Source organism: Ceratotherium simum, chromosome 8 (assembly GCF_057802395.1).
Source record: "Ceratotherium simum simum isolate JZ-2026a chromosome 8, ASM5780239v1, whole genome shotgun sequence".
NCBI lineage: Eukaryota > Metazoa > Chordata > Mammalia > Perissodactyla > Rhinocerotidae > Ceratotherium > Ceratotherium simum.
In genome coordinates this window covers 29,899,571-29,913,542 of record NC_141907.1, presented here as the reverse complement: position 1 = coordinate 29,913,542, position 13,972 = coordinate 29,899,571, and the positions used below count along the sequence as shown (strand labels likewise).

At 35.2% G+C, this 13,972-nt stretch overlaps 1 protein-coding gene across 5 annotated transcripts in view; it reads left to right on the top strand.

Annotated features, from left to right (window-relative positions):
- The window catches only part of ARAP2 (ArfGAP with RhoGAP domain, ankyrin repeat and PH domain 2), a 181,495-nt gene that overhangs the window by 118,104 nt on the left and 49,419 nt on the right, over positions 1–13,972 (top strand). For 2 of the 5 annotated variants that reach the window (XM_087434169.1, XM_014786696.2), the window contains exons 23-26: positions 973–1,120; positions 2,621–2,689; positions 5,265–5,339; positions 8,103–8,220. In XM_087434169.1, the coding sequence (XP_087290295.1) occupies positions 973–1,120; positions 2,621–2,689; positions 5,265–5,339; positions 8,103–8,220 (410 nt within the window). Of the gene's footprint in view, positions 1–972; positions 1,121–2,620; positions 2,690–5,264; positions 5,340–8,102; positions 8,221–10,461; positions 10,518–13,972 lie in introns of those variants that run through there. The other 3 variants (XM_087434172.1, XM_087434171.1, XM_087434170.1) reach the window with 3 other exon arrangements.

The window sequence follows — 13,972 nt, the reverse complement described above, 5'->3', positions numbered from 1 at the left end:
TCTTTGACGGAGTTGGTCTCTCTTGTTTAGTATGTATTTAAAAAGTTTGCAAATGTAATTAGACAGGCCCTTGAGCAGCTGCTATGTATACAGCCAGTGACAAATCGAGAGCATTAACAGATACTTCCATGTGTATCACTTATAGTTCTCGTCTCGTGCATTTTTATCAATGGAAATTTCCTTTTATTGGGCTGATGGCTGTAGTTGTTTTTAAATCACTTTGAACTTACGTTTACTTACTTACTTTAAATCACTTTGAACTTACTTTAAATGATGCTCTTTGTATGACCCAAGTGTTGTAGCCTACTGATTCAGAGAGTTGACTCGTCTGTTCCTGTTTGTTCATTATAAAAAAGCATTCTTAGTTATATCCCAGAAAAGTGTTATTGTATTTTTAAATTGTTTGCTTTTTGAGAGATAATATCCAGTTTTGAATAACCGTACAGACACATGCTGCCAGTTATTTTCTCACCTGATATGCGCTTTCTGGAAAGTTCAGCCCAGCCCTGAATGTTGAATTTGGAACTCTACTCTATGCCTCCCAATTCACCTTTCTTGCCTTGTTTTCTACTCACCTGCTGCCCCCCTTTTCCCTCTTTCATTCATGCTTCAGTCTTGCAAGTCATTTTACACTTTTCTGCAAGAATACCTTTATGCCTTAGTCACAGGTGGTCCCACTGTCTGGAATTGTTTATATATGGTGGGTCCCTCCTTGAAATCAACATTCAAGGACTGCTTTGTAACTTGTAGTAATATCTCCTTTAACAGTAGTTTTTTCTTATGTTGTTAACCAGACTGTAAGCTACTTGGAAGAAAGAATCGTGTATTTTTCTTTAAATCACCACAGTACCTTTTATATCAGAAACTTTCAATATGTGTGTATTAAAAGTGATAAATGAGTATTATGACTTGTAGTTCAATGAGATTTTCAGATAGAAATGTGTTGTGATGAGCTACGCTTTTCTCTAACAGGGTTCAGAAATGCTCAGAAATTAATCACATGGACGCCCATAATTTGGCCTTGGCCTTCTCCTCCTGTTTGTTTCAAACTAAGGGACAAACTAGTGAAGAAGTGAATGTGATCGAGGACTTAATTAATAATTATGTTGAAATATTTGAGGTAAATATTTTATATCCTGCTCTTGTTTAATAGTTTCGATGTTACTATTTGCAAACAAAAATACATATTTAAGGATGTTTTATTCAGGTCTTTATGAATATTTAAAAATAAAGAAAAGATAGTTATATGATCTTTAATTTTTTATGTATAACTAGCTTTTTAAGCTATAGCCCTTCATTTAAATTTGGCTGCTTTTAAAGCTTTTTTACCATCTGGTGTCTGTTGGACAGAATATTTCTATTTATAGTGTTTTTATGTTTTTTTTCTCTTCAGTATGTGTGTGCATTGAGTATGTCTACTTAGAGGTGTTAAATTATGAATTTCACAAGTTCAGTAATAAACACCAGGCTGTTAAATTCTGCAATTTAAAACATTTTAGTGTTTTCTTTTAATTGTGCCCCAAATTGGATAAAAGAAAATTCTGAAATTTTATTCTGTGGTTTTTACTCAGTCATCTCTTATCTAATTATTTGACTTTTCAATTTACTATTTCGTGAAGTTAATATTTTCATGTTTCATCAGAAAACGTTTGCATAGGGATGATTTCTTAGTTCAAAGAAGTAAAAATAGAGGAAATAAACCCAGGATTTGAAGAGAAGGAGAATTTAGGGGATCTGGGTCAAAAGTCCAGCTCCATCGCTTAACTACTTCTGGAATCTTAGTTTTGTCATTTAACCTTTTTGAGCATTCTATGAAATGGTATTGTATAAGACTACTTATTTTGCAGGCTATGGGTATACCAGATGAAATCAAATGATTTAATGTAATAGATTATCATTTTTAGAGTTCTTGCATTCTTGTAATAACTGATCACAAGATTCGTTAGCAAAGGGAAAGAAACTATATTTTAATAAAATAACACAGTTTGTGTCTTAATTTATATTGGAATGGACACCAGAGTTGTTGGATTCTCTTTGCTCTTTGATCTCCTTTTTATTTCTTTCTATATGTGTCCACTGTTTTTGATCAATAGCAGCTTCTTTGCAATAATTCTGATACTGAGAAATGAAAGAATTAGAAAAAAAAATATGTGGCTTTACATGCTCTCTTTATTTTCTTTTTTTTTGACTGTTAAATTAATAAAAATTAAGTGGTTACCTTCATAGTTTTTTAAATCCAGCTTTGACTTAATGGTGGGAATTTCATAAGCTCTTAATGCACATTTCAGTTTGAGAAATGAGTCTTGTCTCTCAACCTACATAAATGCTAACAAACCAGTCATCAATAAGCCCCATTGCTTATTAAGGCGCCTGAGCAATAGGGCTTCTGTTGATGGAATCCGTAGCCTGAAGTGGTATCATCATAAAATGTTCTGAACTTTATAAAGCTCTATCTTGTTGGCTTTATTTCTGCCCTAGCTGTGTGGACCCATGCTGATTAAGATGGCCATTCTCATTTATTTTTAACTTGTTAGTCTTTAAATTCCTGAAGAGTTATGTGAGGATGAGTGCCATCACTCCTTGTATTTTATTAGAATGTCCCAAATTATATTTTAAACAGGTTAAAGAAGACCAAGTCAAACAAATGGACATAGAAAATAGCTTTATAACCAAGTGGAAAGACACTCAAGTGAGTAGTAATAGTTAGATCTCCAAAGAATAAAAAAAATAAACAAAAAACAACAAAAAACAAAAACTTCCATTGTAAGTAAAGACATTTGTTGTATTTATTTTCAAGTTCCTATATGAAGCAAAGTAAAAGTCATGGGGAAAAAAGAACCTAGATAAAACAGTTGTGTAATCTGCAGCATGATGCATATATACAAAATGCCAAAGTATGTTAATTTTTCAAAATATAGAGGGAAAGAACAGTTTTAATCTTATCAAAATATCCTTTATAAAGTCAATTTTTAGTTATAAAAGCACTATTGAAAATGCCAGTGGATTTCAAAGGAAGCATTTAAAGCCAAAGAAATACTAAAATAAATTGAAAATTCAGACTCCCTAATGATTCTTTCCATTATGATTTTGAAAACATGAATCATTTCTTATATGCTTTTGCTCTGCATGCTCTCAGATGATTACATTAGTGGGAATGTTTCTAATGTGATCTTTGTCACATATGCTGATTACTGTCTCAAGTTGACTTTTCTAAGATCTTCTCTTGCTTTCCTCAGTCACGTTATATTGGATTTGTGCGTTCAGGTTGCACTATAGTTTTCCAGGGTACCTTGCCTTGTTTGATGAATATTCATTGGACTTTCTAAAAATTGATATTTAATCCTCTTCTAATAATTAGGGGTTGTAGTGGATTCAGGGTACCAATGTAAATAATAGATATGGGTCAAATATATTCTGTTTATAGAGACACTCAGAGAATGAGGCAAATGCTTTCTTCTTAGTCAAACACACTAAATTCATCTAATTCCTGAAATATCCTCTACTAATTGGAGAAGTCACCGGAGCTATCCTTCCATATGAAGGAGATGAGGAAGGGCTTTCACTCTAGTGCCTACATCCCTGAGTACTGATACTATGACATTAATTACCTAAGGAAGTATCTTCTCCATTTTGACCCCAAGTAATTAATGCAGCCTCCAGAGGAATTGGCTCTAACACTAAAAAATCTGGCTTGTAATCACTTAGTTCTCTGGGACTCTTGCTTTTTGGGGAGAATTTCAGTCATAAAATGAAGGATTGTGTGAGCCCAAGGGATCATCTTTGGTAGCATTATCAATATTGTTCTTAGATAAAGTTTGACTATCCTTCTGCATTTTTTCTTTTATATTCATATTACAATAAAAAATGAGTCTTGAATGTTTTCTAATTAAGTATAAGTAAGTACAATAAGAAAAGAATTATCTATAAAATGGAGTAATTGTGAAAGAAAAGTAGAAGAGTTTGGAGAAATCTGTTCTTAACTTGAGTTTTTCTCTAATCCATTCAAAACTTTCCTCTGGAGTATTTCTCTGATAGTCTCTGTGTCTTATCCCTGTTTGAATTTCTTAGCTATTTTTGTTTTTGGCTTCACTCTATGAGTTCTTTTGTGTTTGCTTTTTTAATTTTTAAAATGTGTCCTTCCTGGAGAGTTATTTATGCAAACACAGTGAAAAGTGAAAATGTCAACTGTATCATCCCTAGAATTCTTGTGTAGCATCAAAAGTGAGGAAGAAAAATTGGGAATAAGCTGTTCTAAGTCTACAGTGCCAGAATAATTGAGAACACTGCTTCAAAGTATGTTTTTAATGTTTTCCCCACAAATTTTCTCATCAGGTTTTATTCTGAGGCAAATTTAACTTCAGAATGATTGTTTCTCCGTTATGATCACTTTTAAAAAATTGGGTGATGGATATTATTTCTAAGTGGTTACATAACTTGAGGGAATTTCTGAAAAAAGCTACTCAAAATATTTTTCATAGATTCATTTAGTTCTTTGTTAATCTTCTGCACATAATACTCTCAGTCTACGTGGTGTTATCTTATGCTTTTTATTTTCTGGCTTGTATCTTCTTCACTTATTATGTTTTCTGGGGGCATAATAGTGACCCAAATAACTTAGCACTTAATTCTTGACTAAAGAAAATTAAAATAAAAACTTATCTTTATTACTTTATTACTCTCTTTTCCTATCACTTCACTTTTTTTTTCTTGCTGAGTATACTTTCTCTATTTGCAGTTTTATTATAGCTCTGACCTAATTTATCCTCAAGTTTCCATTTTTGGACATATTATCTCTTTGAAAATTTAGCAGGACCTATTTTCCCTTTTAATTATTGGTATTACGCCCACACTATATCTCAGAGAATTACATATGGCTCATTTTCACTCCTTGTTTTGCTTATCCTGTTAACATACATGGTGATGGCTCTTGCAACTTCTGTTGTTGAAGTCAGTATATTTCCATTGTAGTGAGATTCATTATTTCAGTAAAAATGTAAGGGTATTTGAGGACACTAAACTCTTGAGTAAGAGATGAAAAAATCGCGTTGTGATTATTGTTGCTGATTATGTTATTTGTGTAGATTCCTTGTCCTTAATCAAATGCATCTGGAAAATGGGTGTCATCATGCTGTTAACAGGGAAATTGGCTCATTTCATTATTATAAAATATTTAGAAATAGAACTAGAACTTTCTGTCTTAAGTGTCATATGTGTGTTCTTGCAGCATACTTATATTTGCTGTCCTCACATCCGCCCTTTTCTAGGTTTCTCAGGCTGGAGATTTGTTAATTGAAGTGTTTGTGGAAAGGAAGGAACCCGACTGCAGTATTATAATTCGGGTGAGTGCTAAAGATGGTTGTAAAAAGTACTGTTGGGAATCACAGGTGTTAGCATTAGTTTACATATCTTGAATTTTCCGTTGTGTCTTACATTTTATTTTACATGTCTAATTCAAACATGACTGATGAAAAGATTGACTTTCATACCAATATTCTCTGGGAATTCCATGTTTTGGTTATTTGGAAAGAAAACATCATCTTACGTGCTTAGGTTATGGTTAGGGTTTTCTATAGGTTCTGGAAAATAACCTGAGCTCAAATACTTGCTTCTCCCCTTCCCAACTTGTTAACATGAGGCAAGTTAATTTACTCTGTCTGAGTCTCAATTGTTTCACCTGTAACATGAGGAAAAATTACAGTATTTACCTCATAGCATTGATATAAGGATTCAATAAGATAATGCATGTAACACTTAGCAAATTGCTCAGCATATAAGTGTTTATTAACTATTACTATTGGTACTATTATTGTTGTTATTAATAATAATCTCCTACCCTTGTATCCTAGACTTTAGCTTCCAGTCTTCCAATTTGCTTAGATATTGGATAGCTCTTTTCTTCTTGAGACTATTGATCATTTTTTCTGAATTAAAAAGATCTCTCTCATGCTACCGTATTCAGTATTTAGTGTGCCTTAGGTAGAGAAACACTGATATTTCAGATTCCTACTTAGTTAGACTACATTCTCTGTATGAGGAATAGATGTTCTGCCATGTAGCAGTTGAAATTCAGTTTTAGCCCCTTAGTTTTGTTAAATATATTGTAATTGTTAATTTCGGTATTTTTAATGATTATGTATTATAACTCTGTGGCACCAGTTACCTTACTTACAACATGAAGCTGAACTACTGCCATCATAGGCTTTGTCCTTATGAGGCAGTAGCCTTGCCACTCCTTGGGCATATCGTACTTCTTAACGCTGAACGCGTGATGTTCATCATACAACAGCACGAGTCCATCACTAATGCCAGAAGAGGTATTCAAAGCACATGACTTAACTCTACCTACACAGAAACACTTTAGTAGCTCATTTTAATTTTCTTACTAATAAAGCCATAACAGAAGCTATTACAACTGAGAAAAATTCTTACGTTATTTTGAGTGTATATTCATAAAGGACTGTCCAGTTTTACCTACGACAACTCCAAGTTCTCTTAAACAAACAACAAAAACTAAACAAAAATAATCCTTGACATTTATTTAATGCTTTAGACTTTGCAGAACCCTTGAGTTATATTTATCTCAGCTGATCATTACCTCAACGCAAGCAAATAGGTGAAGCAGGTGACGTCTCACGTTTATATGAGTAGAGACTAGGAATTAAAAGCATCAAGGCCGGAGTGCAGACCTTGATCATCATATTCCAAACCTGATGCTCATTAAACTGATTTGTATATGCCTTAGATTAATGACTGCCAAAGTATGCTTTGTGGCGTTCTAGATGTTCTAAAGATGGGCCTTGGGTGTCTCCTGGGACAAGGAGTGAAGTTCTGGTCTTCCATTCCTACGTCAATCTGAGGCATTCCCTTGCTGCCTTTTGTACTAGTTTGGTTTCTCAGTAATTTATTATTTTAAGAAAGGGCTATACTTCTTAAAAAATTTTAAATCCAGAAATTTTAAATCCATGCAGATGAACAGCATCATTGAAATGATTCGTCTACTAATGTTTCTACTGCTTCATCTCCTTTTCCCGGATGCTAAGTTCTTTTTCTTTTAAGATTGTATTTCTTTGGGATTTTCTGAATAGAAAACAGTGGACTTCACTGTATCATTAATATATTCCAAAGAAAGCACTAAATTCCACGAAATCCTCAAGATAGACTGTACAAGTTACCTGTAATGAAAAATGTTTTGTTATTTATGTATGTGCCATATGCTTATGATCATTAATGGACAGGAGAAATGGAAATGAGCACATTCCTTTTCTAAGAAATTTTTAAATAGGTATGTACTTTTACTGAAAACGTGCAAACTAGGTTGCAGCTGCAATATTCTAATGCTTAAAACATCTTCTATTTGTTTAGCATTATAACCCTAAGTTCTAGTTGAAGAAAGTCAGCTTGCTTTTGATCAGCATGCATTTAAGATTGGCAGAATCAAAAACAAGAACAAACAAATCAAAAATCCCCCAAGTCCCCGAAGAGGATGGTGTACTTCTGCACTGGCCTGAGGCTTTGGGACTCGGACCCCTAGGCTGCCACCGCAGACTCTGCCCTTTGCCATGAAACCCTGGCTCCAGCATACTTTGGTATCCCACCGTCTGTCACTTGGCATGGCAGGACACGCCACAGACCACAAAACCGTGGGGCTTTTCGGCATGGCAGACAGCAGTTGGCTGTGTAAATTTAGGGCCAAGGCTGACTAAACCAAGCCACTTTGAATTCTTGATTTATAGAACTGACATGTGAAAAGTTTTACTCTTCGAAGGCCTTTGGATTTGCTGTCTGGTGAAGGCCTTTCTGTTCATGACCAGGTAATTCTTCCCTCCTTGAGTGATGTAATTACTCACTAAGTAAGAAAAAAAATTCTTCCTGATTATGTCTATATTGTGATATCTTTTTATGCACTCACATTAAAATGTATTACATTTTATGAAGAAGATCTAAACAGGCTGTTTTCTCTATGTGCTTAGAGAAGGTAGTTAAACATACTAAGAAGAAACTTGGGGTATCATAAGATGGTGGATAGGGGAGTATTGATGCTCTAGCATAAGGCTCCTCCTGTATCTGACGTATGTTCTGAAGAAGTTTTGCCTCTGTTACAGATATCTCCTGTGATGGAAGCAGAAGAATTAACTAATGATATGTTAGCAATAAAAAATATCGTTCCTATGCAGGGTGATATCTGGGCCACATTTGAAGTCATTGAAAATGAAGAGCTAGGTAAGTGATTTTCATGCTAGGGTTTCTTAAATTCTGTGTAATATGAAGAAATACTATTTTTGTGACAAATCATTACTAACATTTTAGGTTTTTCTAAAGATGAACATCTTATTGTGAATTCCCTTCTACCTCAGTGTATGTGTTGACGTATGTTATTGCCACTTGAGGTTACTTTCCTGTGATTTTACTCATCAAAATAATTAGATTATTTTATTGACTCTAACAATAGAGTGCAAAGCATTAGCTCTCTATGTTGCCTCAGGAAGTAAGGCCTTTGTTTATAAAGGCAAGCAGTTTGATTTGTAACAATATTCTAAGTGTCACCACCACCATCCACCTTATTCTATATGCTACTTATTTAACAAAAACAAAGAATGTTGCTTTAAAAGATTATTTTTAAAAATAATTTTCTGTTAAGCCTAGCAGAAACTTATTTTTTGGCTTTATCCTTTTCATCTCTCTTTACTGGAGTGAATCAGCTTTTCTGTCATCTCTTATCTCAGACATGGAAGGATAAAGAGAGCTTTTAAAACACCTTGACTACCCCAATAGTAAAGTGCTGAATAAGCTTAACATTCTAATGACACCATTTGGTTTTAAAGACCTCTAGGAAAAAGAAATAAGATACAGAGTGTCTTTGCATGTTGACCATCTGTCTAGCTGATACCTACTAGGGTCTTGGGACCCTTTCAGGTATAGCTGTCAAACTGCCGAAGGTAAAATCTTGCCACCCACAGGCTCAAGATAAAAATTAAAATTCAACATTGAAATACCCCATTGTGTATTATTGGGAGTGTTGTAATCAGTGTTGGAAGGAAATGGGATTATCAAATACTTTCTTTCATTATTCCACCTTGATGTTTTTAATCCTTTATTTCTTTTTATCATGCACAATTCTTTAAAAGTCTAGTTTGTATTAAAATGTTATTTTCCAGTATTCATTGTGAGGATTCAGCAACTCTGGTGCTTTGGTGTCAGTTCACACGGTGTCTCCTCGATAGTCTTCCCCACTCACAGAAAGTGCTCTGGCAGTGACTCCTGTGACCTCCAACTGCCAAGTCCAGTGATCTGCTTCAGGCTTTACTTTACTTGTCCTTTCTGTGGCATTTATTGTTAGTGACCGTTTTCTTGTTCTTTGAAGGTTTTCACTGTTGTCAGTGGATTCTCCTCCTGGCGCTCTAATCATTTTATCTCATTTGCCAATTCTTCCTTTGTCTACCCCCTAAGCGGTGGGTTTCCACTGCTGCAATCTCCTTTGCCATCTTTTCTCATTTTACATTTTCTTTATAGATACTCTCTTCCCTTCTATGTGGTTGACTAATGTGGGGGAGCTGGTGTTTCCCAAATATACCTTTACTCTTCCCCCATCTGGCCCACCTGTTTACTCTCTTTAAAACCCAGACTAAGGGTTCCATTGCACTTTGTCTTATCTTTGTTTATAGTGCCTATTAGGACTTATATTTGTCTCTCTTGGTGAGAGCTCCTTGGAAGGAAGGAGGGATTCTCTTTTTCTATTTCTAGTATCTGACATAATGCCTAGTACATAGTTGCCATACAATTAAAATCTATTGACTAAGTGAAGCACAATTTTGCATTACTATATGGTGCAGAGGTGGTAGAGTCTTTTGATTTAAGGAAAGAGGCTATGTTACCAGCTTCATCATATTTGTAAAAAGATATGTAAAAGATAACTGTCAGCATTACTGCCAGAATTATCTTTCTAAATCACAAATGGGATCATATGTTCCACCCTTTGAAGCTCTTTCATTATTTCGTCATTGCCTCGCCATCCTTCAAGATCCAGCTCAAATGTTCATTCCTCCTTGATGATGTTTAGATGAACATAGTTCTCACTGATCTTTTTCTGATTATTTGCTTATAGATCTATAATACTGCATACTATCTGACTTGTAGAATAATAATGTGTATATACCTGGCTCTGCCCTAGACCATATGTTTTTTAGGACATTTACCATATCTTTTAGACCTTTATATCTCTCACTGCCTCTAGTGTAGTGCATTGATATAGAACATATCCTACAAATATCATGTTAACCGAGGTGGAACAAAAAATAGATAGATTCTGAACCTCAGTGACCTGGATTGTTGGTCCTCAAATAAACGTATTCAAATGTGATTCCTGCTTGTGGATTAGGAACCACTAGGAGATCTCAAGGGCCTGGCTAGCTCTTAGACAACTGATTGTCTCCTATGTGCTTTTGTTTCTGTTGTTTTTTTTAGGAGGTCCACAGCAGAATAATGAATCATGGAATTTGGGGTAGGCATCCTCTCCCTACCGCTCTTATTCTCTCAAGGGTTGAGTCAAAGCATATCCCTGTGTCACAGCTTTGGAGCTCTGAGCCTTTGGGCATTGGTCCTCCCGACTGAGAGGAGCAAGCAGAATGGATGGGAATAAGAGGGAATTATATATAGCTAGAAGAGATGGCAATATATCTGGTAACATTTTTTTTAAGATTCATCTGAGAAAATGAAAGGGATGTGTACCCTGAAAATGACTGATTATCAACTTGCATGTGATGATTAGTACATTACAAATGGTAAGATTGTATTGGAGTGGCTTTCTTTTTTTTGGGGGTTCCTTCTCTCTAATTAAAGAAAAAGTTATTCTGATGAAGATATCAAAAGACTAGGAAACTTCAAGTTGTTTTGATTTGTGAATGTCCAAATATATAATCAAAGAAACACCCCATGTAGACCAAGAAAGAATATATTTGATGGAGTTAAGAATTCAAATTTGGCATGGTTTTAATGTTTGGTCAGCTGCTCAAGTGGAAATTGCCAGAAGAGAAAACTAAGATTATTTTTACTGCTTTTAGAGGAACAAAGCTGGGAAAGCAGCAAAGGGGCCTGTGATTATGTTGGCTTGCTGAACCAGATGGAACCTGTGTGCTCCACCTGACCTTCTGAAATGTTGAAAGCTTTATTTCAGGTAACATGCAGGGAAGATAAAGTGAAATAGAAGAAGAAGAAGAAGATAAAAGTGAAGGCATTGGCAGTCACAAGTTGTAGTTGATAGGAAGAATGTCAGCAGGGAATTGGTGCTTTTTCTAATGTAAATATAAATCCTCCAAGTAACCAAAAATAAATAAATAAGTGCTTGGATAAATAAGTAAGTAAACCAGAAGTGCTGAATTTTATTTTAGGTGTCTGTAAATGTTAAAGAATAGTTCTCTACCCTGTCATATTCAGTACCCCCTTTGTACAATAAATATTTTGTAGTGTTCCCTTTACTCTCCTGAGATAATTATACTCATTTTTTTAAAAAATTAATATACTACTCTAATTATAATATAAGTAAGAGGAAAAAATGTGTTATAACATATAAATGCTCAGACACTCCTATATGGTTGAAAATGAAAATAGATTCTTAAACCTATAAATGGAATTATCATGGATGTGACAGCTACAAATGCAGACTGACATCAACTTGTCAGTTTGGGACTCATACTTCATTAGCAGCATTGCCATCATTGGTGAAATGGTGTCTTAGTTCCGTTCGGGCTGCTGTAACAGAATTCTGTAGGCTGAGTGGCTTATAAACAGCAAAAATTATTTCTCACAGTTCTGGAGGCTGGGAGTCCAAGACGAAGGTGCTGGCAGATTTGGTGTCTGGTGAGAGCCCCCTTCCTGGTTTGTAGGAGGCTGTCTTTTGGCTGTGTTCTGACGTGGTGGAAGGGAGTTCTGTGAGGTCTCTTTTATAAGGGCACTAATCACCTCCCAAAGGCCCTACCTCCTAACACCGTCACATTGGGATTAGGTTTCAACATATGAATTTGGGTGGGACAAACATTCAGACCATAGCCAATGGTGAACAACTCTTAGAAAATTCTTACAAACAAACAAATACTTACAAACAAAACATGATCTTTTTATGCTTATATGATAGATTCACAGAAAAAATACATCATATTAAAACTATAGAAAATATTTTGAGGGGCCGGCCCTGTGGCTTAGCGGTTAAGTGTGCACGCTCTGCTACTGGCGGCTGGGTTCAGATCCCGGGCGTGCACTGATGCACCGCTTGTCCAGCCATGCTGACGCGGCGTCCCACATACAGCATCTAGAAGGATGTGCAACTGTGACATACAACTATCTACTGGGGCTTTGGGGAGAAAAAGGGAAAAAAAGGAGGAGGATTGGCAATAGATGTTAGCTCAGGGCCGGTCTTCCTCAGCAAAAAGAGGAGTATTGGCATGGATGTTAGCTCAGGGCTGATCTTCCTCACAAAAAAATAAATAAAATAAAGAAATAGTTCCTTTAAAAAAAAAATATTTTGAGAATTTATATGTAAAGCTGAGTTAGATGCTAGGCGCAGTTAATTTATAAGTAGGTTTTCCCTCTAAATGAATGTTTGGTGGGACATTTGAAATTTGTACTGGATAGAAAAATATCTTTCTTTGAAAGATGCCAAGCATCCTTGACCCACTGCTGCCAATCATTAGGGCAAGCTGAAACCTACCCTAGGAAGGATATCACCTTCATCAAGAGCTAATCTTCTGAAGTATGCTGTTGTTTTAAACGCTTCACCTGAAAACTGAACCTGTCCTCTGCCAGTGGAGCCCCATACCTTCTAGGTCCTTCACATGCTGAAAAAATTTAACTGCTTGAGGGGCCTCATTTAAGTGGGTCTTCACTGAGAGGTTCAAGTTTATGAAGCTGTTGCTTTTTATGCAGGAACATCATAACAAAATGTTTTCTTGTTTCTTCCTCATACTGGCTGTGATATGGAAGATTTATTCGTTTTTAATCAGAATTCTTTCCGGCCCTTCTCTTGATCAACACAGAAAGTGCCGTCACTCTCTGATTATTTGCACAGGACAGAGAAAGACTTGCACGGCTCTGAGTTTGGCACTAAGAATTTAATTATTGGGGAAGTCGTAAATGACACAGTCGTAACTCTGTCATTACTGCCAGAAATTTAAGGACAATACATGTTATTTCAAGTGGAAAATAGATAACTCTCTCTTGAACAAGGAAGGCTAGGTTTACTGTGTGAACAAGATTTTAAACTAGTGATAATGTGATTTACCTAGCTAAAGGACTGCTGCCATTACATGTTGTTCTCCAATATCTACACTGAGTTGTCAGCAATTTTTATTCTGTGGATAGTATACAAATAAGTTGTTTATTTCTAGTAATTCCCAATGCCAGATGACTTATGTACCATGTAATCTATCATAACAGATGGTTGTAACTATAATAAAAACTTTCTTATTTGTAGGAATTTATATTCCAACAATATTTGATGACAACCAATTTTTCCTGCCTCTTATCTCTTTCTTAAGGTGGATTTTAATGCCATTTTATAGTTGTAGCATTTGATGGTCTAATAAATATCTTTTCATGTCATTTTTCAGCTTTGTCTTTTTGCAGGAATTTGGATCTTCAGGATTTTCATTCTCCTGAAGTATTTCATTCAATGATACTGATGTGAAAAACATACTTGACTAATTTTTTGCAAGTCTATATTTGCCTCTATATCTGCAATGATATTTTTCAGTGTAACCAAGAACACTTTAGAGCTGTCACTGTAGTATCTACTTGTAATAGTGACCTTCTTTAATATAAATGTTCTGATATTTGGAAGTCTCTTTACCAATTTAATCTTGTAATAAAGAAGAGTAAGCTTTTACTTCAATCTAGTAACTTTTTTCCAGTTAAGAATATCATTCTCACCTCCAAGCCAAATGTAGTATCATCAATTTCCTAAGTGTAGGGTATTGAAACTATC